General features: G+C 43.8%; 3 protein-coding genes across 4 annotated transcripts; 2 read left to right on the forward strand and 1 right to left on the reverse strand.

Annotated features, from left to right (window-relative positions):
* Positions 1-1,370: 1,370 nt before the first annotated feature.
* gjd4 (gap junction protein delta 4) lies at positions 1,371-4,470 on the forward strand. Its single transcript, XM_080514702.1, has 2 exons — positions 1,371-1,655; positions 2,220-4,470. Exons 1-2 carry the CDS (start codon positions 1,592-1,594, stop codon positions 3,422-3,424), a joined length of 1,269 nt encoding a protein of 422 aa, XP_080370828.1. The 5' UTR covers positions 1,371-1,591; the 3' UTR covers positions 3,425-4,470.
* Positions 4,471-7,677: 3,207 nt separating this feature from the next.
* Positions 7,678-14,022, reverse strand: LOC308143765 (uncharacterized protein). Of its 2 annotated transcripts, none has more exons than XM_080514679.1 (6): positions 13,897-14,022; positions 12,173-12,284; positions 11,244-11,333; positions 10,829-10,918; positions 10,028-10,136; positions 7,678-7,836 (listed from the first exon to the last, which is right to left on the reverse strand). In XM_080514679.1, exons 2-6 carry the CDS (start codon positions 12,249-12,251, stop codon positions 7,692-7,694), a joined length of 513 nt encoding a protein of 170 aa, XP_080370805.1. In that variant the 5' UTR covers positions 12,252-12,284; positions 13,897-14,022; the 3' UTR covers positions 7,678-7,691. The 2 variants fall into 2 exon arrangements, with proteins under 2 accessions (XP_080370805.1, XP_080370806.1); XM_080514680.1 differs by lacking the exon at positions 13,897-14,022 and adding an exon at positions 13,703-13,745.
* Positions 13,805-27,562, forward strand: cul2 (cullin 2). Its single transcript, XM_080514678.1, has 21 exons — positions 13,805-13,888; positions 15,171-15,309; positions 15,730-15,832; positions 15,943-16,037; positions 18,309-18,414; positions 18,603-18,685; positions 18,894-18,990; positions 19,119-19,229; positions 21,914-22,076; positions 22,153-22,277; positions 22,364-22,471; positions 22,580-22,639; positions 22,732-22,860; positions 22,972-23,058; positions 23,514-23,666; positions 24,189-24,266; positions 24,362-24,428; positions 24,539-24,741; positions 24,843-24,944; positions 25,789-25,905; positions 26,414-27,562. The coding sequence occupies exons 2-21, from the start codon at positions 15,191-15,193 to the stop codon at positions 26,543-26,545; spliced, it is 2,238 nt and encodes a 745-aa protein (XP_080370804.1). The 5' UTR covers positions 13,805-13,888; positions 15,171-15,190; the 3' UTR covers positions 26,546-27,562.
* Positions 27,563-27,789: the final 227 nt, after the last annotated feature.

The raw sequence follows: 27,789 nt of genomic DNA on the forward strand, positions 1-27,789 counted from the left end.
CCCTTGCCACCAACTGTGTGTGTTTTATTCTGTTTCATGTGAAATACATAAATTATCATAAAAAAAAAAAATGTTGACAGCTTCACTGTTTCCTACAATGGATTAAAGCTTTTAAAGCAAAAAAAAAAAAAAAAAAAGCAGTGCTGTGGTGACCTCGAGGTGAGACAAAACAAGCACTTGACTGGTTGGAATTCCACTGCAGACAGCTGGAATATAATAGATTAAATTGCTTAATTGAAAATATGTTGTTTTACCTTCATATTACAACAGCTTGTGCGACCAAATTTACCAGATTTACCCTGCAAACCTCAGCAACAGCAGACGAGGCATGAAAAGTTGCCAGTAACTCCGAAAACCCTTCAACATTTCATCACTTTTCCAAAAGAAGGGGCTCGGATATTTCACGGAAACTTGACTGGGGTTTATTATTAGTGCGTAGACGTGACTCTTCTTCTTGCCGGTTGCTCGTAGATCTTCTGCTCAGTAACTGAAAACAGGTGTGCATTGTTTCCCTCTCGGCTCGCCGAGGACCCTTCCAAGTCAACAGAAGGCTTTCCATAAGGCGACGCTGTGATTGAAATGAGCCGATTTTAAACACAAGTTTGTTTCTGCATATCACGTCCAACTTAATTCTTGCTATATTATTGCTTCTCTGTAGCGTCCGTGAGGGTTTCACTAGTTTTATTTGATGGTTTTCTCAAACGGAACTGTTCCCAATGTGCTTAACATGCAGCGCACTCCATTTTTAAATACATATGCCAACGTTATATTATTACGTTGTGAGATATTCCGGTCATTTTCTGTTTCACGCACATTAAAGGGTCGCTGTCTAATTCTAGCTGTGTAATTCATGGAGGATTCCCGTTTCTATAAGCCGACCTGGGAGTGCTAATGAGCCCTGATTTACAGTGATTATAAGTGCAGACAAATGTTTTCAGCCGTGACCTTCCAAAAAAATCCTGAAAGGTGGGAAAGAAAATCAGATTTATCTGTAAAAATCCAACTTTTTTGTGATTTCTCTCCATATGACATGGCGATAGTCAATCCTCGACACTTTACAACCTGCTGAGATTTCATGAGAGCAAATATCTCTCATATCTCCGTATTAACTCAATTCATCGCTCGTATTGCTTTATGGAGCAGCCAGTTAAAACGTGCTCGCCATTGTACCGCGGGGTCAGACTGAGCGGGCCAGGAGGCTCGTTCCTCTCCTGCAAGGACGACCGGCGGCACCAAAATATCTCCGCAATGCCAGGACGGCGACGTGCTTTTGGAAGCGTGTTAAGAATAGACCCACAATAGGGGCTCGCGCCCGTCTTCTGTTGTCTGAGGACAGACGGGTTTGTCTGCAGGGAACAGAGGAGGCGGCAAGACGGGACTCGTGGGCTTTTGTTCGTTTTCTTCTCCCTTCGAGGTCGGATCGGATTTGGAACTTTTTAACGCTCCGGGATCTGGACACGCGTTTCCTCGGCCCGACGACGAACCCGTCTGGAGACGGTGGGTGAGATACTTGAGCGTTGGGGGGGATAAAGGTCTCGCCCTCGCGGGCCGGAAGTGGAGCGCCTGGAGAGTTTGGAGAGGATTTGGAAGCATGGCGGGACCGAGTGCCTTCGACGTCCTCTTCATCGCTGTCAATCACAGCATCACTCTGATGGGTGAGTCGACGCCGCCGCTGAAATGAGGCTTGAAAACGGTTATTTTTGGGGGAATAAAAAGCATCGTTTTTACATTTTCGTTTCAGAAAAGTTTTACATTTACACTGTAAATTTACATTGCAGCGTTTCTGTGACAGTCAGATGCATAATGTCACATTAAGAATGAAGATTCTCCCTCAAACTGCCCTCAACATATACTTTTTGTACTATTTGACACTTTAATTTTACCTTGCTTATCTTCCACATGCATATAAATATACATACTTGTCTGTTGCGTGCTCTAATTTTCATTATTATGATTATTAACGGTGTGTTTTAGATATTTATTCTTCTACTCTTGCTATTAAAATGCTCGTTTTAGTGTTTGCAACGTTATACTGCATTGAATTGTGACAAAGGACTTTACTTGACGGAGATGTACAGTTTTCAAAAACCTGCATTTGCAAAACGCGATGAAAGTTTTAGGTTTTCACTTGGAAATGTCGTCTTAAGTTACTTTTAAATTCATGGAGGTTTTTAAGTCTTTATGACATTTGATTTTTATGTTGTTTTTTTTATTAACAGGAAAAGTGTGGCTCATTGTCATGATCTTCCTCCGCCTCCTCATCCTCGTCTTCGCCGGCTACCCGCTCTACCAGGACGAGCAGGAGAGGTTCGTGTGCAACACCATCCAGCCCGGCTGCGCCAACGTCTGCTACGACCTGTTCACCCCCATCTCGCTGTTCCGCTTCTGGCTGGTGCAGCTCGTCACCCTGTGCCTCCCCTCCCTCGTCTTCATCGTCTACGTGGTCCACAAGGTGTCCAACGTCCTCACGGTGGACCTCAACTCCGCGGGGAACGCCAAAGCCTTCCGGCTGTTTCGGATCCGCCAGGAGCCGTTCGGGGCGGCGGCGGCGGCGGCGCCACTGCTGGCGGAGCAGGGGGCGTTGGCCCGGTGCTTCGCCGGCGCCTACATCGTCCAGCTGACGTTCAGGACGCTGCTGGAGGCGGGCTTCGGGGCGGCTCACTACTACCTGTTCGGGTTCTACATCCCCAGGAGGTTCCTGTGCCAGAACACGCCGTGCACCACGCAGGTGGACTGCTACATCTCCAGGCCCACCGAGAAGACGGTGATGCTCAACTTCATGCTGGGCGTGGCCGCCCTGGCGCTCCTCCTGGACATGCTGGACTTCATCTGGGCCGTCAAGCGCTCGCTGAGGCAGAAGAGCAAGAGGAAGATGGTGGTGGAGAAACTCTTTGCGGAGGAGGAGCGGTGCTTTCTCACGGCGAGACAAACGTCGACGGCCACCGAGCCGGGCCACCCCGTCGCCCAGCAGGATCTGGAGGCGGCGCCCGGCCGAACGGAGAGTTTCCGGAAGAGGCAAGGCAGCAGAGGTTCGACTGCAGGGGGGGTTCTTGATTTAGGTCAGGAGCTGGCGCCGCTGGAGCGCTGCTCTCCCAGATCCCCGGGTTCCAACGCCAACGGGAACAACGGCTACTTTTCCCGGGAGGGTTCGCTGGAGCGGGACGGCAGCGAGGTGGCGCTATGCCCTCAGGAGCTGTTGGGGACGCCCCGAGCCATCCGGGTCAGCAAGCGCAGCAAACTCAAACCGCCGCCGCCGCCCAGACGGAATCTGGGATTACCGCCGGCAGCCCCGGGCGGGGACGTCTCCACGACAACCGCGATCTGTACCCGGAGGGTGGGTCAGTACACGCTGGTGGAGCTGGGCGGCGGTGCGGAGCCGCCGCCGAATGAGGACGGGCCGGAGAAGAGGTCGGAGTGGGTGTGACGCCGAGCGGCGGCTTGCGATTGAGAAGCGGTTGCGGTCCGATGTCCTCACACGAACCGTCGCCGGCAGGGACGGTGTTTTCCACTCAGGTTTCCGTCACGGCGGCGGAACCACGTCTCCTCCCGAAGTGACGCTTTGCTCCGGCGATGCAAAGTGACAAGACTCCCAACGCGCCGTCCGAAACAAAAGCAGACAAGAATGACGGGACTCTTGAGGCTCAAGCGTCCTTCAGGCGAAACCTCAACCTTGAAAGATATCTGAAGGAGTGCCGGCCACCTGTTCCTCTGGTGGGGGGTTTGACTGCCCCGAAACGCCTTCCATGAACAAAGGCAAGGCCTTGAACTGTCCTAAACACACAACCCTCCCACCTCGGACGCTCTATTTGACACCTCTTCCCTCTTGTGTTTGGGGTGGGCGGGGGGGTCAGTGGGGTCAGAGGGGACACGAGCGGCCTCGAGGTGTTTGGATGACCTTTTGGAATGAAAAAAAGGGTCGAGTCAAAATGAAAAGCTCACGAAGGTGGCTATTACCAGAGAGGAAGACTAGAAAAGGATTCCTCTTCAGAAGGACATGGCGAAGGCCCTCCAAAGCTGACAAGGGATCACAAAGCAATTACACCCCCCCCCCACCCCACCCCCACATCGGGGGGCTTCAGTATTTATGGAGACGGCTTGTCACTCTATTTCAGGGCCTCGTGGAGCTTAGGAGGAATACAAACCTTAACGCACTGTGACACTGGAAATAGAGCGCGGTGGAGGAACGCGGCCCGTTGCCCTTCAGGACATCTGCGGCTTCGCTTTCACCTCCGCCGCCCACGTCAGCCAGCGGACCGTCTGATTTACGCCCGTTTGCCGAAATGTGTCCCGCGTAATCCGTGCGGACTGTCAGCCCAGATTTGCAGAGCGTACGGACTAATTGATCACACACACAGTAACTCGGCCTCATCACTCTTGTCTCCGTCGCCGTTTATCCGAAGGCGCCGGCCTCTGTGTAAAGGGATAGCTCTTGATCTCTGTGCCTCTTGTGGCATTTTTTTTTTTTTTTTTTTTTTTTGAAGATGACAACAAAAGCTTTTAGCCTCGTATGTCATCCAGCTACACAGTGCAGCCCCCTGGGGGGGCTTTACTCCATGTAGTTTGTCATTTATACATGCAAATGCCATTTTAATTCAATGAAAATACTTCATGCAAACTCAAAATGTTTCAATTTGGAGGTTTTTAAATTTTGTAAAGCGGTTTTATTCAATAAATGAACAATTGAATTTTTAAATAACCTGAAAATGATTACATGGCTCAGATTTATGCCTTTTTTTAAATTGCTTATACTGCTGCTTCCTTGTAATTCTAATGTATACAGCTTCTCATAAAGATGCTTTTGTTTAAGTTACTTTGTTTAAGTTGTGTGTGTCACAATGCTGTGTGTTTACGTCTCATCCACACTGCAGACTGAGTTCCTGCTGCCCTCCAGTGACACACAACATGAAGTACTGCCTCCCGTTGAAACGCACAATCGGCAGCTTTCTGGGACTGTGATGGTTCATTTTTACACGTTTCGATCTTCAAATTACTTCGAAAGGTCAATTGATGCATACAATTTTTTTTTAACAAAGAATGAAAAACAAGATTGACTTTTTTCCGTTTTCTGACGCTACCCCGTAAGGAATATGTAGAAATTGGGGAGTTTGATGCGTTTAAGTAAGCATAAGAGCAAAAAATGAAAATTTTACTTTATGAAATTGCAGTAGTATCCTCAGTATTTCTTTTTTTTTGCATTTTATGAAATAGAATTAATACAAAATGACCAATCTTTAGTATTAATGAACCCTGTGTGAAATCATCAGTATCTCAGAGGCTCCTGTTCCTGCTTTAGAGTGATCTCGCCCTCCAAGGCACCGTCGACTCTCACCCAGGGTCTTTTCCAAGAAAAGGTTCAGCCGGCTGACGACTCCAGCTGGAGGGAGAATCGCCGCCGCTTCGCTCGGGTGACCAACAGGAATGCAGGTCTGGAGAAGCAGTGCACACAGCAGAGAGGATTGTGGGAGAAAAAAATCTGGTAAAGAGTTCGATGTGCCTCTTGTTTCCAGTACAGGAGAGTACGCGTCATGGAAATGTTGACATTTTTGCAAAAAAAAAATAACATTTACCACCGGGAGGGACTATAATCTCCACATAAAGTCAATTTGAATGAAATTCTCTTGTGCAAAATGCAGTGAAATGTCCAAAACTATCCGTTTTCCTTCAAGTTTTTAGCATTTTCTTGGTGATTTGGTCAGAATGGAGCCTGTCTGGAGCCAGTTTTGGCCCAGGAGCCTAATGTTTGAAGTTCTGTCTCACTGATTAGCGTCAAGCACATCTTTTTTTGGACAGTAAGAGCAAAGCATAGCGGAAAACCCATGTAGAGATGATTTAAAACAGAAATGATATGATGAAATAAGAAGAGTCAATAATAATAGATTTTGTTTGTAATGCACTTTACAGTCAAGCAATCTCAAGATACTTCAGATGTAAAAAAAAAAAAAAAACTTAAAAGGTAGGTTAAGAAAAGGTTATCGAGGTCATTGAGAAACTAAAAGAAAACCATAAAAGACATCTGTGGGGGTAAGAGTGCCCTGAATTGACGGTTGCATTTGATTCTGTATAAAGTTGAATTAAATTGAATGTAGAAAAAGCTTTTTTTTTAATTTAAATGCAAGTTCTTCAGTTTTATTTATTTTTAATCTTTCACACAATACTAAAAAAAAGCAAAAAACATTAAGTTGTGTTTATAAATAATTAGCTCAAATTTGGCTTCGCATTAGTTTCTTCGCTGTTGTTCCGCCTCCATCCACACGAGAACATCAGTTTGATGGCTCCCTCAAGTGGACGAATCCTGATATTACATCTGGATGAACACTCAGTAATGATCTTTAGGAAACATACATGCAAACATGTAGAGATTGAAATTGGGTGATGCTGTGAAGTCTCCTTTGTTCTAATCCTCTTTAATTTCAGGTGAGGCAGATTTATCTCTAACGGAAATTTCAGCAGCCGTGTAATTCAAACCCGCAGCTTTTACTGTTTCCAAACTGCACGAGACGCGTAGCTTTCATTTCAACGATTGACCCCCGCGACCTTAAACCAGAACAGAGGGAAGGAAAAAGAAGCTGGAGCTTCTGCACCGGCCCTCTTAAATCCACTTTTATGGGATGAAATGCAACAACCTTCCCCGACTCCCACGTCCCGGAGGATCTCTTAACCTGGCGGAGCTCCGGAGGCCCTTTTTACTTGCCAACATCTGGCGTCTCCAACGGCCGGCTGGGGACAGGAGGTCGGGAGATTCGACGTTCATCTCAGTGGGTCACCGAGAGCCGAGGTCGCCGTCGGAAGACTCGTGGAAAGTCTTGCAGGGTTTTGCTGCCGTAGTTCATCTCTAAAGGGAGATCAAATGAATGGAACCGGCTGCAGATCATCACACGCATGAGACCGATTTAAACTGGAGTTTTCTTACCGGGTGCCACATGTGGCTCTTCTGATGCCTTTGTCTTAATAAATCGTTTTGTTTTAACGTATTTCATATTCTCAAACGCTTAAAATTAGGATTCTTAATCACCTTTGTTTCATTTACACACAGGATTTGTGTCTGAAAGGTATCAATACTTTTGCCTTGCGTAAAAATGGTGTGACCATCACTGGAAAACTGTGTTACAGGGGAGAACATCGAATGTGTGTGTGGAAGAAAAATAAAACTAGAATTCAGCAGCAAATGACTCATTAGAAATACATTAAATAATTTTCTAAATACAACTAAAAAGAAAGAGAGAGTGGGACCAAATAGTTGATAATGCCACCAGAGAGAAGAAATCCTCAAAGAGCTGCACAATGGAGCCAAAGAAACAAATAGCCTGCAAGGAATTGTGATAAAAATCAAACAATATGAAGATTTAACATTTGGTTTGTGGCAGAATAAAGCTTTCTTCGAACAAACTGACATAGATCATTAATTTTCAGAGCGATTCAATAGAGCGACGACGCCAAAATTGATCAGAGAGGAATGTCAGATGCAGTGCAGTCTGGAGGTTTTTATTTTTTCAAATTCTCCTCCAGGTTGATCGGGTCAATCTGAGTCTGCATCTCCGATAAGTGAGTAGTGAGTCTTCTTTCCCTGGAAGTGTGCCTGTTCAATAAGACCCCGGTCTCTCCCTGTGAACAGGTTTGGCTTTTGATCTTTATTTTATTGTTTTTGTTCGGTCAGACTGGACAATGTGATTTCCCACGTCTTATCGCAGGATTCACTCCTTTATAATTCTGTTGACGATCTTCGAGAGATTGAGCTCCTCTGTCAGAGCCTTTATTTTGTCCTCCAGCTCGAGCACGCGCTTTTTGAGGCATTCGATGTGTGCTTTCTTCCTTTGACGGTACCTCTGAACAGCCATCCTGCAAGCGACAACAAGAGTTAATGTGAAGAAAGAGAAGCCTGAACACCTTGGTTAATCTCCCAGCTTCAACAGAGAGCTAATTCCACTCAAATATATTTATATTTTCACTTCACTTATATTTTATTTCAGAATGTTAAGATGACAGTGATTTTGTAAAGACTCCAGTCCTCTGAGGTGAAACTTGCATGATTACAGTGAAATCACAATGTGAATAGCATGATTAAATATTCTACAAAATGTATTCCCAAGTGGTTGACCAAGCGAATAGTTCAATCACTTGTACTTTCGTACTTAGACTATGCATCAGTTGTTTCAAACACAAATGAAAAGAACCTACAGAAGTTGCAAATAGCTCAAAATAAAGCGGCAAGAATTATTTTAGGTTGTCCATATAGAACCAATGTGAGGACAATGCATGAAAGTTTGGCGTGGTTAACAGTTAAATGTAGATTAAAGTACTTCCTAACAACATTTATGAGGAATGTAATTGTTACAAAAACACCCCAAATCATATATAATAAATTGTCATTTTTCTCAGATAACCATAATTATGAAACACGTCAGGCCATTGACACAAGGTGTGTTTTACCCGGTTGTAAAACTAACCAAATGCAGCGAGCTGTTTGTTACAGAGCCATGGTTGCCTGGAATGCTTTACCTGGATTTTTGTTGTCAGAGAACAACAAAATATGTTTTCAAAAGAAGTTGAAAGTGTTTCTGTTTACACAACAATGAATTCTGATTGTTAATTTAAACTTGTCAGTAGGTGATAGCAAAATGATAATGTTGCTATCATTATGTGATATGTTTTTTGTTTCACATTGAACTTCCACTGTTTGGTTTGTTGTGTGTGTGTGTGTGTGTATGTGTGTTTATGTTGCTTTTTATGTATTAATTTGTAATGAAATTGAAGGAGACCCCAGGCAGAATAGCTCCTGCAATAAGTCAGAAGCTAATGGGGCTCTCAATAAAATGAAATAAATGAAATAGACAAGGTACATGTCCAGTATGTAAACCCTTGGAAACGTCTCGGTCTGGGTCATGAAATGTGACCTGATCTTTATCGAAGTCACAAGTACCTACAAACAGCACGGGCTCCATTCAGTGGGAAACCAATTAGATTTGTCCTCGTTTAAGTGGAATATTCACTATAAAACTCAGAATTTCGATTTGAAAAAGAGATAACTGGAGTTAGAAGTGAGCAGATCTCAAGTGCGACGAACGAAAACAGACTTGAGGCGAGTCCAGGACGACGCCGATTTGAAGAAAACGTAGAAAAACTTTTTGAGTTTCAAGAAACGTTTGTCGATGTCGGCAATCTTCGAGCAGGAAATGCTGAAAGGTGATACAGAATAAGCTCAAAGACTTCTCATACTCAGACAAAAGGAGGTCATTTAGTAATGTGGCGATTTTTCCTTACAAGCGACGCAAAAGAAGCCAAAAGTCCTGGTGGCTTAAAGGAATCGACGACATCTGTCGTTCAGGAACCCACCGGATGAAAAGACAAACATGGCCGCGTGTTCATGGTCGCCCAAGAGAAAGTTATGCCTCGACAATACAACTAAAGAAATGTTTTGAGTACTAATGAAATTAAGATTGAATTATCGGTGGAGGACATGCAGCACTGAGGACAGACATGGGGACGCCGTCCAGCATGGCGGAGGGAGCATCATGGTTTGAGGCTGATTTGCTCACTGGGGGCCTGGATGGCTTCAGAAAGTCAACTATCCTGCAGAGTAAAGTAGAAGTGACGGAATAATCAGGATATTATCACCAAACCTGGAGGTGAATAAAAGAAAATCCAGAGGCAAGACCTGCGTCTTCACAGCGACACAGAAAACATATCGTGCGTAAAACCAACATTATAGAGCAGATAGCAAGGAGACATCCCGCGTGTCGGCGAATAAACACCCCGGCTGGAGAAGAATCGTGTGGCGCCGTGATGAAAGGTTTGAAAACGTATCATTACATGGACCAGTCGTCCTCCATTGTCATTTACATGTTTGCAGATTACACAGCACGGCTGGGAAGAGACAAGAGCTCTCTCCTGCAGGTGCTGCAAATATCCACTGGAGCCGGACGGCCACCGGACCAACTCCCACTGACACCAGTTGCGTCACGCCGTCGCCTAACATTGGCTGGCGGTGACGGGCTGGACCAGGGCGCTGGAGGGAACCGGTGGAGGGTACCTGTTCCTTTTGAGGCGGCTCTGCTCCCTCAGGAAGGTTTTGTCGTCCTCCTGCGGGAGGCCGTAAGTGAAGGTGACCGGCGTCCAGAGATTCACGTCTCCAGAGGGCCCTGAGCCAGACACAAGACCATACGTCACAATACAACAGCTATGGGGGAAGGTTTTATTTTTTTGTTGTTGTTGTTTTTTGGACATGTCACTGTTTTTGCACCAGTTGTATGAATGCATTTGGCTTCATGTTGAGCTTATAGTCATTTTCTGTATTAGTTGTTTTTGTTTTGTTGAGAAAATAGAGACATTTTCATCATGTACACTCTGCGCTACAGCAAAGAAAGACTTTAAAGTTTAATAATTTAAAAGTTATAATGGCCCCAATCGAAAATGAAATCCCCTAAAACCTTTCTTTTTTTTTTTTTTTTTTGCACTAATTTATCACATTTAAATGTGTACTTTTCTGCTGTTGTTAGTAAAATGGTCCTTTCAGTGTGGAACAAGAACTGCGTTTAACTGTTTGTGACAAATGAAGGACTGGACTTGTCTTGAGCCTGGTTCTGCAGGTTACTTCCTGTTAAAACTAACTTTTGCCTTGAAACGACTGTGTTGCATCGCTCGCAATCAAAATGAAATGCAATTTAATTGAGGTTAGCGACCGTATCGGTGCTCTCAGGAATCAACGTCCGCGCTGTTCTCTTGACGTTCACAGTATTGGTGCGTTTGTTTCTTTCCAGATCCAGAATCCAACCCATCCTGCCAGCAGTGACGGTCTTTTCAGCAGGTAATACTTGTTGCCGTGTTCACTTACCGAACTGCTGTGACCAATCCAGACCACCATTGTTGAAGCCAGGCTGTCCTGGTGGAGCTTGTTGTACACAGTTTGGCACGAAGTGGCCATCTTGGGAGGGGAATAAATAGTGAGGTCGTACTACTTAGTGGAGTAGGAGAATGTCTATCAATCAATATGTCAGTCCTCAGTCAAAGAAAACAGAATGAGATTATAAATGTAAATCTAACCACCATGAAGATCCACCTAATCTACATTTTTTTTTTTTTTACTTGAACTGAGTGGAACCAATAAGTTCACCCGTGTGAAAGCCTGCTTTATAAAGAGGGATACATGGAAAAAAAAAAAAACTGATGGACACAGATAAACACGTAAAAAGACAACCATAGCTTTAAACTCAACATGGATCTGTGTAAAAAAAAAAAAAAGTGTTTACTTTGTTGGAAAAGGTCCGGAGAGTTCTGCTCCTCATCCGGCGTCGGCACACCATAGATTGGTATATATCTGTCGTTCGGGTCCTGGCTCTCTGAGGCAGAGAGTGAAAGAGTTAGAATAAAGCTTTTCTGATCAAGGTTGTCCGACACTACTGATTCCACAAATTTAATTATTTACATCAGGGGGGGAAAACACAGTGAAATATCCTAAAAAACTTCTCTTAGAGCTGTTGCATTATGGGTGTTTTTTACAAACTCCCCCCGACAGCAAGGCTTTGAGGCTAATTTGATAACAATGGGGAAGTGAACTTTCATGCCGGGTCACTAATATCTCAGCTTGAGTCTCAAGTGGTTTATGTCCACTACTCTTAAGACATTTGTTGAAAGAAATTGTATTTTCTTAATAATGTTTTTACCATTTTGGGCCTGATTAGAGCCTCTTGTGGGCAGGTGTTGTAAAACCGAGTTTGTAAAAAAAAAAACCCTGCAAAATGCCAGAGCTAAATAAGTTATTTGGACATTTCACTGTATTTTGCACTAAAAGGTATCATTAGAATGGGCTTAATGTTGAGATTTGAGTCATTTTGGGGTTTGTAAAAATATACACAAATATACACACTTTACAGTATTCGCAAAAAATAAATGTAAAAAAAAAAAAAGAAAGATAACCATCTAATATCTAACATCTCATATTATTTCTATTCAAATGTCATTTTCATACTTTTTTTTTTACATTGCAGATTTTATGTAGAACTAAACAGAGCATCTTCCTCCAAATAAATGACATAACTTAAGTTGAGCAGAATTAGTGATTTGTGCATTAAGAAACAAGTGACTGTGATCAATGACATTTGTTTCAACCAGTTGCTCAGGACTGTGTTTCAACATGCAGGGTGCGGTGACCGTGACGATGACGGTGGGACATGCTTACGGAACATGGGAAGGCCGGTTTGTGACCACATGTCAAAGGGCACGGGGGGGTTTGTGTTGAAGTCCGTGTTCTGGTTCATGTTGAGAGGCTGCGGATCCAGAGGGCTCTGTGCCTGTTATTGCAGACATAAACACTCTTAATGAACCCACACAGGTGAAAAGAGTGACGACACTACAAACGGCACCGAAAATCAAAAGGGGCGGTGACTTTTGACCGATAAATGCTAGAAAAGGCTTCCCGATGTGCAATACATGCCGTTTTGTTTCGCGTTCACTCCCACTAATATGGGTAAGCATGTATTTGTGTTGAACTTTGGTGCTGGAAAGCATGTGTGACACTAATGAAACATGACCTTGCTTCATCTTTGTTGCAAAGAGACTTATCAACCTAAATACAAAATGTGAGAAGGTGAAATGGGAATGTTACATCAGGCTCTTCTCATTATCTCACTATAATGTGTGAAATATTGCTCATTTTAAATCTACATTTTTGAATGGGATTTAAATATGCAAATATCCCCAAACTATGTGTTACTTATTTGTTGAGATTTTTTTAAATGATTTTGGTAACTTTCATTTGGAGATCACCTCAAGCTCAGGAGAAGGTTTATCTTTAATAATGAGGTCAATAACAATGGTCACGTCTGTTATAACTGCAGAAACATGAATTTATGGAGCGCACATCTACTCTGCCGTCGCGGCGATCAATTAATATCTCAATTCAAAATGTATTCGCACTGGGGAAACAGCCTCAAAACAAATTGATGGAAAATATAAAGTTAAAGAAGAACAGTGAGGAATAATGAAGTGAAACAGTGATTACAGTGCCGTGCAGGTCCGCTTATAATGTCCAACGCTCATGACGTCACACACCGGTTGCTCCTCGGTTCAGATATATAAACTATATCTCTTTAAATATCACATAGATAGTTTAAACCAAGTGCAAAAAATGTTAATACTTTCATCCATCCTTATATAATTGACATAAAATAATAGTTGCTTACTTGAAGAAGATGAAATATCTGTTGTTTCCCCCTTAATTTAATATGCTGTTATCGCTTGATGGACGGCTCTGACTGGTTAATCCAAATCGGTTGTCAAGGAAACGCAAAGGTGACGTCTTTATATTGACAACAATTAAATACTACAGACGTCTCCAGTTCATTTCAAATATTAAGACTTGCGTTTGTTAAGTGTTTTTTTCCCCACAGGCTTAATCATGCAGTGAAAGTTTTGTGCAATTTAAAAAAAAAAAAAAATCAGCTTCGTATGAAACGCACAACCTGCAACACCAAAGACATATTTTATATGTGTTTTAATTTAAAATGTAAAAAATAAAACACGTGAAAGAGAAACGTTTCTGTGGTTATGTTCTCACTCATTTATAAACGATATTCGGCTTCTTGTGGGCTTCCGTAGTTTTAGGCGATACCACTAAAATACGGGGGTTCTTCTGCTTAAGAACTGCCTGTATTGTTTATCTCTACTTCCCATGAATACATTTGTTAGATATTCTGAATGGATAAATCACCTGTGTAAATCTTTATCGTAGTAGAATACAACGTATAACACAGGTTTGAATCGAAAATGTCCATTACACAAACCCATCCATGACTTTGGTACGACCCGAGAGGTAGGGAAGACCTGTAAGTGAGACAAATCAAGCCTGTGACAGCGGAGAAACCTGACTTTTACAACAAGTAGCTACTTTACGGAGGTACGTACGAGTTACACGCTTCATCTCAGTACCCCGTTCAGTTCCGCGCCGGTGCCACGTTTCGCCGAGCTGTCAATGCCCCATGTGGGGAAATTGTGGAGAGAGGATGAGAATTTGCTACCGCTGGGTACATGCTAAGCGGCTAGGCGGTTAGCTCCAGCCTTGAAAGCGGACGGGGAACTGAACAGGAAGAGGTAGCATCACGCTAAGATACGCTAGTTAGCCTGTTAGCTCGACCTCCTATTTTGGGATTGGCATTCCGCTAGCTGGTAACCTCAACTCATGCTGCCTTTAACTGGGATCTGCGCTGAGTTAGAACAAGTTCCGTTTTTAATGGAGGTCGAACGCCGGCGTGCGGGATTCAACGGAAACGACATGATGATGTTGCAATGTTTTCTGTGAGGTGAAATCAACTGGTTTGAATGACGAGAAACAACACGGCCTAGTTCCCCTCACTTGGCAGGTGATCTATGATTTATTCTGGCACGACTCCCAACGAGTTGCTGTTATTATTTGCGGCGGTGTCACTTGGTAGATCGCGTAGATTGTGCGAATACGAGGTGGTCGTTTTCCATGTTGCCGATCGTCCGGGAACACAGTGTTTGTCTCATCTGTTGCTGCCACAGTAACATGAGCAGATGTTGGTAAAGCAGGATAGTTCTGTTATGATCATTTGTGTTGATGCACTCAAAACACGTTGGCCCCACGTTGACAGCGATTGTAATTTCAAATTACATTTTGTCTTTAAAATAATGACATTCGTGTGTTGATAAGCGTTGTCGGGACTAGAAGAAACAAGGTAAAGCAACTTTTAGTTCCTATCTCCCTAACACACTCACGTTTTTTAAAAATCTGGATTTCTAACATTATTATTTTATTTTACATCTGCCATGCATTTATCTTAATAAATATTTCATGTCTTTCTTAATCATTTTGTTTTAATGTATTTCATATTCTTAAATGCTTAAAATTAGGATTCTTAATTGGCTTTATTTCCTTGTGTAACACCGTGAATGGATTTGTGTCTGAATGGTGCGATATGAATATATTTGCCTACTATGAAATTTAAAAAGGGTCAGGAGGTTATTATTTGGGTTGTTACTACTTGTTTATGTCCGAAGCATTGTATGAATGACTTTCTACTATTTTGGTCTCTGTGTTTACTCCCCCTCTTGGCAAGGATGCATTTTACGCATCTTGCCAATGTAGCCTGGTTTGATCTTACTGCTGTGAACAAGCCAAACTTCTTTTCATCCGTGTGTTGTCCCTTTTTTTCAATCAGGCTGGAAGAGAGACTGTACGATGTCCTTAAAGCCCCGGGTGGTGGATTTTGACGAGACATGGAACAAGTTACTGACGACAATCAAGGCTGTTGTGATGCTCGACTACGTGGAGAGAGCCACATGGAACGACCGGTTCTCGTATCTTTTGCTCACCGCAGCCTGCTCGTGAACTTTTTAGTCGCACAGGTGCTCAAGTGCTGCAAATCCTCCACAATCCCACTCATTTAGTAAAGATGTAATAACTGATCCTGATTTTCACCACACTGGATCATGTGACCTGCATGTTTCAGTTTTTTTTTTTGTTTTTGTTTTTTTTTACCGATGCAACCTGAGCGGTTGGAGGTAAATTGACCCACAGCGGTGACCTGTCAGCAGCAGGATATGAACCAGGAAATGTCTGGTTACAAACCTGTAGTTTACTGTTATAAGACATTGTAATTTATTATTTATCAAATTGGATCAAGCCTTTCATATTTGTAGTGTCATTATCAAGTTAGATATTATAAGTGTATTCACTGCATATAAAGACATAGTATTCATCCTGACTTTTGACACCAGTGACATTTATGCCCTGTGCGTGGCATATCCAGAGCCTCTTGGGGAAAGATTATACACAGAGACCAAGATTTTTCTGGAGAATCATGTTCGGCAGTTGTATAAGGTGGGTACCCTCAAAAGCTCTCTCAAAACAAAACAAAAAAAAAATCTGTGTTCCTGCATATTACTGTTTTCTATTAATCTATCGTGGTCTTGTGTGTGTTTTGTGTTTAGAAAGTTCTGGAGTCGGAGGAGAAGGTTTTAGTGATGTACCACAGATACTGGGACGAGTACAGCAAAGGAGCTGACTACATGGATTGCTTGTACAGGTATCACACACCCCCCCCCCCCTTTTTATTTAATTTATTTTTTTAATCTGTGGGTATCAAACATGTATTAGTTCAGGGGCCATGTACAGCCCAATGTTATCTTTGACCAGTAAAATAGTACCATAATAACCTTTGAATTTAAACTTAAAAATCTTTCTCTATTGTGGCGTTGAATACACAAAATGAAAACTAAACAATTTCTATGGAAAATGATTAAAAGCCTCAACATAAAGCCAATTTTTTTGATACTGACTGGTGTAAAATAAAATGTAAAAAAAAAAAGAAGTTACTTTTAGCTGTTGCATTATGCAAGTTTTTACAAACTCACCCTGACAGCATGACTTTGAGGCGAATGCTAGCGGGCCATCTTTCTTGGCAGAATCACCGATTTCTCAGCTTGGGTCTCAGTATTGTGTCCCCTACACTTAAAAAGAATAGTTAAAAAAAAAAAAAATCAATGTTCTCTTGGAAATATCTCCAATTTGTTTGGTGGTTTGGCCGGATTAGAGCCTCTTGTTGGCCGGTTTTGGCCCACGGGCCTCATGTTTGACACCTCTGCTTTAATGTTTTCGGATGAAGCAGTTACAGAGTCATTAGCAGTTCACACTGCTATGAACACAGGTTACAAAACACACCGACTCGGTTCCAGTTTCACTTTTAATCAGACACGTTGTCAGTTTTGTTTCAGGATTTGATCAAATTTATAGGAACCAAGGCTGCCCGGCGCATTAGAACTAATTTGAGACACACTTCAATATTCGTGCCGGTGGTTTTAGTGCACTTAAAGTATTACCTTGATTTATCACCTTGAGAAGAATAGCACAAGGTGCCAAAAGGCATTTGGTGTGCCCTGATTCATTCTAAATCAATACACCCTTGGGGGTGCTTTCAGATCTATTTTTATGTGTACTTCCCACCACACTGCCTGTGCATATATGCCTTTGTAATTTATTGTGTCAGAGAGAAGGTGCCGTGGCGGAGCGGCGTTTTTGTCTTATAATAGACAAGAGGTGCTTGTTATCCTCTTGATGAGATGCGCGTGTGCATTTACACTCCCCAATCACCAGCACCGGAGGCTGAGCTGAATCCAAACCTTCAATCACAAACCCCCGTCTCTCCAGGTCTCGTGATGAGCAGGACTCGGCTTTTACCTTGTTGTGGTGGTGATCAGATTCACGCTGCTGTCTCACACCCGTCTGCAGACGGAGAGACAGCTGCGCTAAGTGCATGTCGCGTACGGCGGTCTGGAAAAGCTGACATGGATCAGACTTACGGCGGGTGCCGCGGTGTCTGACTTTCCCCTCGCTCCCTCTGACCTGCAGAAGAGCTTTTAACGTTTAACACAGTCGCTGTTGTGTGGACATGATGTGAGCACGTAATGTATCGTCCTCCCCGGGGCGGTACAGGATGAGTCTTCCCGCTTGCAACTACACATTACTTTGTCGATGGCGTATCAATGGTTGGGTGTGTTTTTCTGGCTCAATGACGGCTTTCTTGTGGAAAGTGGTGGTTCTGCTTTTTGCAGATGATGTGATCCTTTTTGGGTCTGAGGCGTGGAAGTTCAGAGCGAACCGACAGGCGACCAAGTCGAATTTGCTGTTACGTCATGCGTCTAAACTAAATACTGTCCACTTCCTATGAAGAATTATAATACCAACACAGACGCTTGGAAGCAGTGAATAGGCGAAGTTACAGTATATTCAGTCTGTTTCAAACTACTTAAAAGCATTTTATCTATTCTATAATACAGAAGTGTCATTGTTGGATGAAAAAGCACAAATGCAACACAATATATAGATTTTTCCACTAAGATTCAATGTAGATCTTTCACTTGTCGCATGGCTGCATACGAGGTATTAATTAAAGTGTTACTAACTGGGTGGCAGGAAAAGTTAGTATCTCAAGATGCAACGATGTTGCATTTGTGGAGGCAACAGGAGCAAAACTTGGCATGCGTTACTCGATTAACGACACTTTGTCTTCCTCTCGTCGGTCCACACCTGAAGGTGGCTTCAGAAATGTAGCACAACAAGAGCAACGAGTGTTTGTATGCGTTGGCTCACTGTGTTGCTCCATTTACTGTTTTATTGTCATATTTATCTCTCGTCGGAAGCTTTAATCAGAGGTGGATTTGCCTCCAGCCTCCTGTCGGTCGACGTTGCGTTATTGTTATTATTATTTGACCGTCGGCGTAAACAAGGCCTGACGCCTTGCCAACCTACAGACGCCAGCGATGTCGATCGTTAACTGACGTTTCCTTTCACGCCTCAGGTATCTGAACACACAGTTCATCAAGAAGAACAAACTCACAGAAGCAGACCTGCAGTACGGCTACGGCGGAGTGGACATGAATGAGCCGCTCATGGAGATCGGAGAGGTACGGGCTGGTTTGTTTATTGTTGTTTTTTTGCACTGGGAATAACAAAAATCAGTCTGTTTTGATGGTGGGATTTGAAGGAAACTACAAGGCTTGTGGTCAGATGAAGCAACATCAACGAAACAATTAAAACGTCATTCATTTTTCACCTTCCTGCGGATTTGCTCTGTCCTCACTTGTCCTTCCAGTTGGCGCTTGATATGTGGAGGAAGCTAATGATCGAGCCCCTTCAGGCTGTCCTCATCCGGATGTTGCTAAACGAAATAAAAAAGTAGGTTTGTCACTCACCGCGCGCTGTGATTCTTTAACTTTCCCACCGTCTCGCTGTAATCTCGCCGGATTACGATTAACTCCATTTCAAAATGAAACTCTATATTGCAGATTTCGTACAAATTGCAGTTATGAAAATGAATGCATGCTTATGAAAAAAAACGAGTTTCCCTGTTCGGTCAGCCGCTGCCTTTCTTTGTTCCCCACAGCGACCGTTGTGGCGAGAACCCCAACCAGAAGGTAATCCACGGGGTCATCAACTCCTTTGTTCATGTTGAACAGTACAAGAAGAAATTTCCACTCAAGGTGAGACCACAAATAACACCGTCTTTTTAAAAAAAAAATTATTCGTCATAACGTACGTCTCGTACTCACTGAAAGCCATGTATATGTACTCCTGCATGTAATGACTTCCTGCTTTTCCTGCATTGCAGTTTTATCAGGAAATCTTTGAAGGGCCGTTTCTGATAAAAACAGGAGAGTATTACAAACAGGAAGCCTCCAATCTCCTCCAGGAATCCAACTGCTCACAGTATATGGAGAAGGTAGGAGAGATGATCACGGCGTCACGCGAGTCACATGCGACGGGAGTGTGTGTGTGTGTGTGTGTGTGTGTGTGTGTGTGTTTATGAAGAGACTCGAATCTGTTGACCCATAATATGAGGGAAATGATTACAGTATGTGTGTGTGTGTGTGTGTGTGTGTGTGTGTGTGTGTGTGTGTGTGTGTGTGTGTGTGTGTGTGTGTGTGTGTGTGTGTGTGTGTGTGTGTGTGTGTGTGTGTGTGTGTGTGTGTAAGTATTCCAGTTGTACTGTCTCTCTCGGACAGACCTGAGCATTATAAGTGGTCGTTATTATTTATTATTGTCTTTATTATAATATCAAATAGTCTTATTTTTCATGTTAAAGGTCATTAATACATTATTGGTTGTGTTTACCTCACAAGATTTGCGTTTCATCATGGAGAAAATATTAAAATCAGTTTTTCACCCTTGCTCTCGGCTCTAAACCTGAGAAGTCCACACTTTGACCCTATTTTTCTAATCTTTCGAGGTATTTTCTGGGCTGAAGTCAACATTAGGTCAAGGTCGGCGTTTAGATCGGGCCTGAAGAACTGATAGTTGAGCTCGGGATGAAGGGGCGAGGAAATGCGTCTCAAACAAGTTACATTGTTCCTGGAAAGTTAATCGTTACAGTATAAGTGTTACCTTCAAAGTGAAACATTTAAAGATTTTAAATTTAGGGCAAAGGTCAGGATCGGGTTAAGCTCGGTGTTAAGATCGATTTACATGGAAAAAAAAAAGAAATTCAATTGAAATCAACAGTGTTTGCCTCCAGAGTGTCACGACTCCCAGTCCATAGTCTAGTGAAATGCAAAACTTTATTGATATGAAAACAGATAAATGACGCATTCTCACCTGAAATGGAGTTTCATTTAAATGCTCACTCAATATCTGCTCGATATCTGATTTAATGCAAATTACTTAGATATCAGCAGTGACTAGGATGGCTTTGTGCATGCGTATCCTTTGATCTCATCCGTGTTTTAAAGGAACATTTTAGATTTAAGACAAGATGTTATAAAAGTTGTGAGAAGTTTCAGTCTCTTTTCAGTGAGGCTCAGTGAAACCAAATGATATGTTCTGCAATGTTTCCACTCAGTTTATTAGATGTTTAAGTTCATGTGTCTTTGAAAAGTGTGTATATATATATATATATATATTTATTTATTTATTTATTTTTAGAGCTGAGGTTGCAGTTAGGTTGAGATGAAGCTTCGGCTTGTGATGGTTAAATATAGAACAATGTGTGAGAAATCGCATTATGTCAACCACCGGGTTCCCCACAAGTAACGCTGTACAAACGTGTGTGTGTCTGTGTGTGCAACTCTGTGGCCAGTGTGCATGTCAGCCTGGTGACATAAGAGTTTTAATCCGAGTATTAGCTCTCCCATTAACCCTGCCAGACCCCCGAGCCTCGTCAGCTGCCGCCACCTCGCTCGCACTCTTTCCCCCCCTCGTCTGCCCGTCTTTCCCCTCCATGGCGGCAGAAATCAGATCGGTCTGATAGATTTGCCCCTGCGGCATGTAAACAGGCTCACGGGGGAACTCTTCCCTCCCGCTCGCTCCGTCGCTCTGCTGCGAGCAGAGGTGAGGTGAAGATTGACATGTGATACGAGCGACGCTGCCGCTCAGTGCCGTCCTGTCTGGACAAGCTCGGCTTCTCTCGTGTCCTTGCTTTTCTTTTTCTCTCTCTCTCTCTCTCTCTCCCTCCCTCTCCTTTAAACTCTACTTACCTGAGAGATCTGTGCTCATTGCACAACACTAAACACCTTCATTTACGTTTACCCTGATCGACATGGTTTGAATTTCTATGTATTTTTACCTCAGAAACACTCCTGAATTTACAAGTAATTGCCGACTCTTCATTTCCCATGATTGTTGAGTGTGCAAGTGGTTTGTGTGTCTCTCCGTTCATCCAGTGCTCTGCCGTCTCCCATAAGCAGCTATTGAACTACAGATAGGTGTTTTTTAATTTTTTACTTTGAGTTGTTTTATTGAATGAATGAATGGTTTATTTCGGGTTCAGTATAAGTGCACCACAATATACTTGCAACCGAAATGGGTATCGGCTGAAGCCAAGGCTTATTTTAGCCTTTCCCTTAAAAACCCATGCGGTTACCCCAGACATCAGTGATACAAAAAATATATTCAAATTTTAAAAAAGCAACTGAACATAACATAACAGAAGTAATATATGAGAAAAACCCAACCCAACAAAACAGAAGTAACAGAACTTATTGTTCATTGTAACCATTAATTATTTTTCTTTTGACTGTTTTTTTTGAAGCAGAACAGTGATTTGCAGTTTTATGTCGTCACTGAGACATTCCATAAATCTACTCCCAGAAAAGAAACACATCTGTATTTAACGTTGGTTCTCACACCACTTTTTTCAAATATACACAGTCCTCTTGTTAGATGTGCCATGGAAATTAAACTTCAAGCTACAACGTGTTTATTACATGCTGTAATACGTCACATGGACCTCTTAAGGTTGGACTCGATGTCAAAGTAGAAACGATACTGAGGAAACAAACGTCAGTGTCGGCGGAAAAGCTTCCCACACGTATTTGTGCTCGCGTGTTTCTACACACGGTGACGATTAAGAGTGCAGGTAACGTTGGTCCTCGGCTCATGTCTGAGGTGTGTCTTTCCTCCACCCGTCAGGTCTTGGCGCGGTTGAAAGACGAAGAGGTGCGATGTCGGAAGTACCTGCACCCCAGCTCCTATGCCAAAGTCATCCACGAATGCCAGCAGAGGATGGTGGCGGATCACCTGCAGTTCCTGCACGGCGAGTGCCAGAGCATCATCCGGCAGGAGAAGAGAGAGGGTAAAGTGGGCTCCAGTCTTTCACCCGACGGAGGGGGTGTGAAAAACCCAACTGATTGAAAGGGGCTCTCTTGCAGATATGGCCAACATGTACACGCTGCTGCGGGCCGTGGCCAGCGGGCTGCCTCACATGATCCAGGAGCTGCAGGTCCACATCCACAACGAGGGCATCCGAGGCACCAGTAACCTCTCTCAGGAAAATGTCGGTCCCAGAACGAACCTCGTGACTATCTGACCGGAATATCTGACGTCGTGCTCCTTTAAATGACCCGTCTCCGACTCTTTCAGATGCCAACCCTGTTCGTGGAGTCGGTGCTGGAGGTTCACAGTAAATTTGTTCAGCTCATTAACACGGTTCTAAACGGCGATCAGCACTTCATGAGCGCGCTCGATAAGGTATCGCTGCGTCGTCGCGCGCCACGCTCCAAATTGTGGAGTTTTGTTTCCAACAATGGGTGTGTTGGATTTAAAAAAAAAAAAAAAAAAATGTTCCTTCTCTCTCAGGCTTTGACGTCTGTGGTGAACTTCAGGGAGCCCAAGTCCATCTGCAAAGCCCCTGAACTGGTGACTACACACACACACACACACACACACACACACACACACACACACGCATTGACCAGGTCTCCTCCCTCCCGCCGTGTGTCTCCGTCCAGCTGGCGAAATACTGCGACAATCTGCTGAAAAAGTCGGCAAAGGGAATGACGGAGAACGAGGTGGAGGATAAGCTGACCAGCTTTATCACGGTCTTCAAGTACATAGACGACAAGGATATCTTTCAGAAGGTGACGCGAGAGCATCTTACGCCGAGCTTAAAATACCTGGAGAGAGTGTATTTTTAGAATCGCCCGAAAATAACCAGCCGCTTCTCTTTGTGTTTTTTTTTTTTTTTGCAGTTTTACGCTAGAATGCTTGCGAAGCGGTTAATACACGGCTTATCATTGTCGATGGACTCGGAAGAAGCCATGATCAACAAACTAAAGGTAAATCCAAGGGAAAGAGCAACTCTCTGTGGAAACGGCTGGAAACACACATTTTTGAAAAAGCTCCCGTCTCCATGGAAACGGGGTAAAACTATTGTATTTGTATACAAACACTGCACATCCGCGGATGTACAGTAACAACAATGGCGGCCTCCATCATGTCATGACTCCCAGTCCATATTCTTCTGGGACTTGGTAGTTTTATTTTGACAGTCACTGGAATTGTAACTTGGCCTGGATTGCCAAGTCGCATCGCTTTCAAACTGTTGACGTAAAACTTTTCTTAAATAGAACAACAGACAAAATTTGCATTTTCACTTGAAACGTTGTGTAAATGAGGCCCAAAGGCGCTCGGTGCTCCACTTCATGTAACATGGGATTGTCTTGTATTGAAGTTAACTCAATAAATCTCTTCCCCTTCTTGTTAACCCCCCCTTCCCCCCCCCCCAATACAGCAAGCATGCGGCTACGAGTTCACCAGCAAGCTCCACCGAATGTACACGGACATGAGCGTCAGCGCCGACCTCAACAACAAATTCAACAATTTCATCAAGACGCAGGAGACGGTGGTGGACCTGGGCATCAGCTTCCAGATCTACGTATTACAGGTGTGTGAGGAGGAGCCCGATGCCTCTTACTGCTGATCGTTGAAGTTATCTTGGGGAAAAACAAGGTTCAGATTCAGATTCACTTTATTAATCCCTTGGGATGACTCCCTCGGGGAAATTCGAGTTCCAGCAGCTTCAACAGGACAAGGAACAGCACACAGAGAGCAAAGAATAAAAAATAAATAAAATAGGATAAGTCTAAAAAAACTTAAATAAGATAAATAATTATGTCGACTCTTCACTAACCTTAACTAAGTAGAAATAACAAAAGAATAAGAACTCCAAATAAAATATAAAGTGACAGGTGACATTAAAAATGCACTGATTACAAGCAAGAAACACACAATTCAGTTTGGATTTCCTTCAGTAAATATTCATCTTTGTTTGTATTTCACAACATGACACAAGTTAGAAATATGTTGTTATTCAACTTTCTTTTCATTTTCACCACGACGTCTGAATTCACTCGCCCTTTCTTCTTCCGTCTTTGCGCCTTAACCTGTGCGTCGTCGTGTTTTACAGGCTGGAGCCTGGCCGCTATCACATGTCCCCTCCTCCACGTTCGCCATCCCTCAGGAGCTGGAGAAGAGCGTTCAGATGGTGAGCGCCGCCGCCGCCGCCGCCGGACCCTTTGACACACCGCTAACTCGCCACGGCCATGTGAAGTGACCCCGTGTTCTCACCTTTCTCCACAGTTCGAGATGTTCTATAACCAGCACTTCAGCGGGCGGAAGCTGACCTGGCTGCACTATCTCTGCACAGGTAACCCCGGAGAGTTGCGCAACGTTCAATTTTAGTACCAGTCGACCGTTGCTCCTGTCACTGAGCTGTCGAAGACTGAGCACGTTCTCGTTTCCTCCCCCGGCTCGCAGGCGAGGTGAAGATGAACTACCTGTCCAAGCCCTACGTCGCCATGGTGACCACCTATCAGATGGCCGTGCTGCTGGCCTTCAACAACAGCCAGACGGTGACGTACAAGGAGCTGCAGGACGGCACGCAGATGAACGAGAAGGAGCTCCAGAAGACCATCAAGTCGCTGCTGGACGTCAAGATGCTCAACCACGACTCCGAAAAGGTCCGGGCGCATTCAAACGGGAAACTGTGTATTCGTTTTAAAATAAATGTTGTGTCCGCTCGTCCTCGTCTCGTCTGACGGCCGTCCCCTCTGCCCCACAGGAGGACATCGAGGTCGAGTCCACGTTTTCACTAAATATGACTTTCACCAGTAAAAGGACAAAGTTCAAGATCACGACGTCGATGCAGAAAGACACGCCGCAGGTCCGGACGTCCTCCTCTCCTTTTTCACTCGTCCTTCCCACCATCTTTCCTTCTCCCTCCTGTCATCCTTTCATTCTCTCATCCATCCTCCCCCTGTCCTCCCATCAACCTGCTCTTGGCCTCCCTCTGTCTTCTTCTCTTTCCACTTGTTTCCTCCCCTTGTCCTCTTCTTTTGCTCCCCCTGTCTCACTTTATCCTCTTTTCATCATCCCCTCTTCCTCCTCTCTTCTCTCCTCAGTCGTCCCCTCTTAATCCCTTCATCCTCTTCTCGTTCTCCCGAAGTCCTACCTTCCTCCCATCATCCTCCTCTGTTCCTCCCCGTCTTCCTCTCATCCTCTCCTCACCCTCCTCTCATCCTCTCCTCACCCTCCCCTTTTCCCCCCTCTGTCCTTCGCTCTTCTTCCCCTCTCCACCCTTCATGAATCCCGCCCTTCATCCTCCTACCTTCCTACCGTCATCCTACTCTCTTTCTCCCCGTCTTCCCTTCATCCACCCTTCATCCTCCTACCATCCTCCTCTCTTTCTCCCCGTCTTCCCTTCATCCTCCAACCTTCCTCCCATCATGCTCCTCTGTTCCTCCCCGTCTTCCTCTCATCCTCCTCTCCTCACCCTCCCCTTTTCCCCCCTCTGTCCTTCGCTCTTCTTCCCCTCTCCACCCTTCCTGAGGACCACCCGTCATCCTCCTGCCTTCCTCCCATCATCCTCTCTTTCTCCCCACCTTCCCTTCATCCACCCTTCATCCTCCAACCTTCCTCCCATCCTCCTCCTCTCTTTCTCCCCTCCTCCCCCCCGCAGCTCTTGTCTCCCCCGTGTCTGACGTCCCAACTTCTCTCCCTCCCTGCAGGAGATGGAGCAGACGAGGAGCGCCGTAGACGAGGACCGCAAAATGTATTTACAAGCTGCTATCGTGAGAATCATGAAGGCCCGGAAGGTGCTCCGGCACAACGCGCTCATCCAGGAGGTGAGTGCAGGACCACCCTCGTCTGGCTTTATATCCCCCGTGTTGGGCAACCATCTGGTGCACAACACGACTGAGCTGTTTCGTTTTTTTTGTGCTATATCTTTGTAAATAAATTATTTTCATCGTTCGGAATTCCATGTTTTCCTGACTTAAATCCAGTAATTCTGCACTGACACAGTTTTCGTGTGTGATCTGTTTTTATGTGTGCTAAAACGACAAATAAACATGATTTCAAATGTTAAATATACGATTGTTTTTGTCCAAACCACAGCTTCAATGATTATTTAAAGCAAATTATTGTTGTGGTGTAGATTAAGGTAATTCAATACATTTGTGGAAACATAATCATAACCTAAAAGATAGATGGGAATGATGATCAAACACAAGATATTAAAGTAATGTCTGAATTTTAAATTGTACAGATTACATGAAATCTGAGTTGCTTTCCTCCCCCCTCCTCCTCCTCCTCCCCCTCCTCCCCCCCCCCCCCCTCCTCTTCCTCCTCCAGGTCATCAATCAGTCCAAAGCCAGGTTCAACCCCAGTATCAGCATGATCAAGAAATGCATCGAGGTGCTCATCGACAAGCAGTACATCGAGCGGAGCCAGACCTCGGCAGACGAGTACAGCTACGTGGCGTAGGCGGGGCCGGAGGGGCGGAGCCAGAGAGCGCCTCCGCACACGCAAAAAAAATACCACACTCACACCGTGTGACTGTCTGGCAGATACACGTTGAAAACGTGTAGCAAACCACAAAAACAGACTCATTCATCCATTTAGGTTGTTTGTTTGGGGTTTTTTTTTTTTATTTTAAAATTTTGGACCTTTGGCCAGCGCGACCAGGACCGGCGCCCCCCCCCCCCCCGTCTCCGAAGGCGAAGGGGTGAAAGGTCACCGCGTCACGTCAGAAGGGCCAACTGACACCAACCACCACCGCCACCCATAAGGTCGACGACGTCCCCCGCCCCACCCACGTTCTGATTTAAGCTGTTTACAACATCACCAGTGCCACGCACCCGTGCGTCAAAAACGACAAAAAAAAGAAAAAAGAAAATGCCTATAGTCGTACGAAAGAAAGAGCGGATAAACATACTAGCCGACAGAGAATAAAGGATGAAAAAAAACAAAACAAAAAGAAAACGAGGATTATGTGGTGACATCAATGACACATTGGTGGCTACACATTTAAAAAAAAAAACAAAAAAAAAAAAACATGCTTTCTTTTCTCACGTTTGCAGTTGTTGTGTGTTTTATTTTCTCTCTTTGTTAAATGTACTGAAGTTAGGAAAACTATTGTAATAAAACTGGTATACTGACTATTGTATCTACTTTAAAATGTAAAGAAAAATGAGGTGACAAACATGATCCTGCTGCTTGTCAAATAAATAATTAAAAACGATGAAGGCTTTTATGGAGGCATTTGTCAGGTGTTTGTGTTTCGATGAAAAAAAACAAAATTGCTGAGTCCCATTGTGCATGAAGGAAATGAAGATCACATATGGGAATATAAACTCATCTGCAGAAAAGAAAGGTGATATTTTTTTACATTCTTTGGCTTGCCGTAAAGCAACTGTACGTTTTGGATATATACATACATATTGGCTGTGGTCATTCCTACATGATAAGGAATTACATGTTATCATTGAATAAAAGAAATGGTAAGGGGTTTTTTAATCATATATTTTGTCAACCGTATAGTAATTCCTTGCAGCTTGCACTGCAAGCTTGTCTTTTATTTAATTTAAACTGGATGTATTCCTGCCTGATTGAAATGTATTCCCACAATGTTAATTCTGCTCAATTTATTAATATACAGTACAAGGAAATCATGAAATGATTTTTTATTAATCCATTGTGTCTGAAATTTTTTCTCCACCATTAAATTA

This window comes from Blennius ocellaris (assembly GCF_963422515.1).
Source record: "Blennius ocellaris genome assembly, chromosome: 19".
Classification (NCBI taxonomy): Eukaryota; Metazoa; Chordata; class Actinopteri; order Blenniiformes; family Blenniidae; genus Blennius; species Blennius ocellaris.

Coding starts and splice junctions, on each gene's coding strand:
- gjd4 (XM_080514702.1), top strand. CDS start 1,592: ATGGCGGGACCGAGTGCCTTCGACGTCCTCTTCATCGCTGTCAATCAC. Junction 1,656..2,219: donor TCACAGCATCACTCTGATGG/GTGAGTCGACGC, acceptor TTTTATTAACAG/GAAAAGTGTGGCTCATTGTC.
- LOC308143765 (XM_080514679.1), bottom strand. CDS start 12,251: ATGAACCAGAACACGGACTTCAACACAAACCCCCCCGTGCCCTTTGAC. Junction 10,137..10,828: donor GGATTGGTCACAGCAGTTCG/GTAAGTGAACAC, acceptor TGTCTGGCTCAG/GGCCCTCTGGAGACGTGAAT. Junction 7,837..10,027: donor AGCCGCCTCAAAAGGAACAG/GTACCCTCCACC, acceptor TGTCGCTTGCAG/GATGGCTGTTCAGAGGTACC.
- cul2 (XM_080514678.1), top strand. CDS start 15,191: ATGTCCTTAAAGCCCCGGGTGGTGGATTTTGACGAGACATGGAACAAG. Junction 16,038..18,308: donor TACATGGATTGCTTGTACAG/GTATCACACACC, acceptor TTCACGCCTCAG/GTATCTGAACACACAGTTCA. Junction 22,278..22,363: donor GTAACCTCTCTCAGGAAAAT/GTCGGTCCCAGA, acceptor CGACTCTTTCAG/ATGCCAACCCTGTTCGTGGA.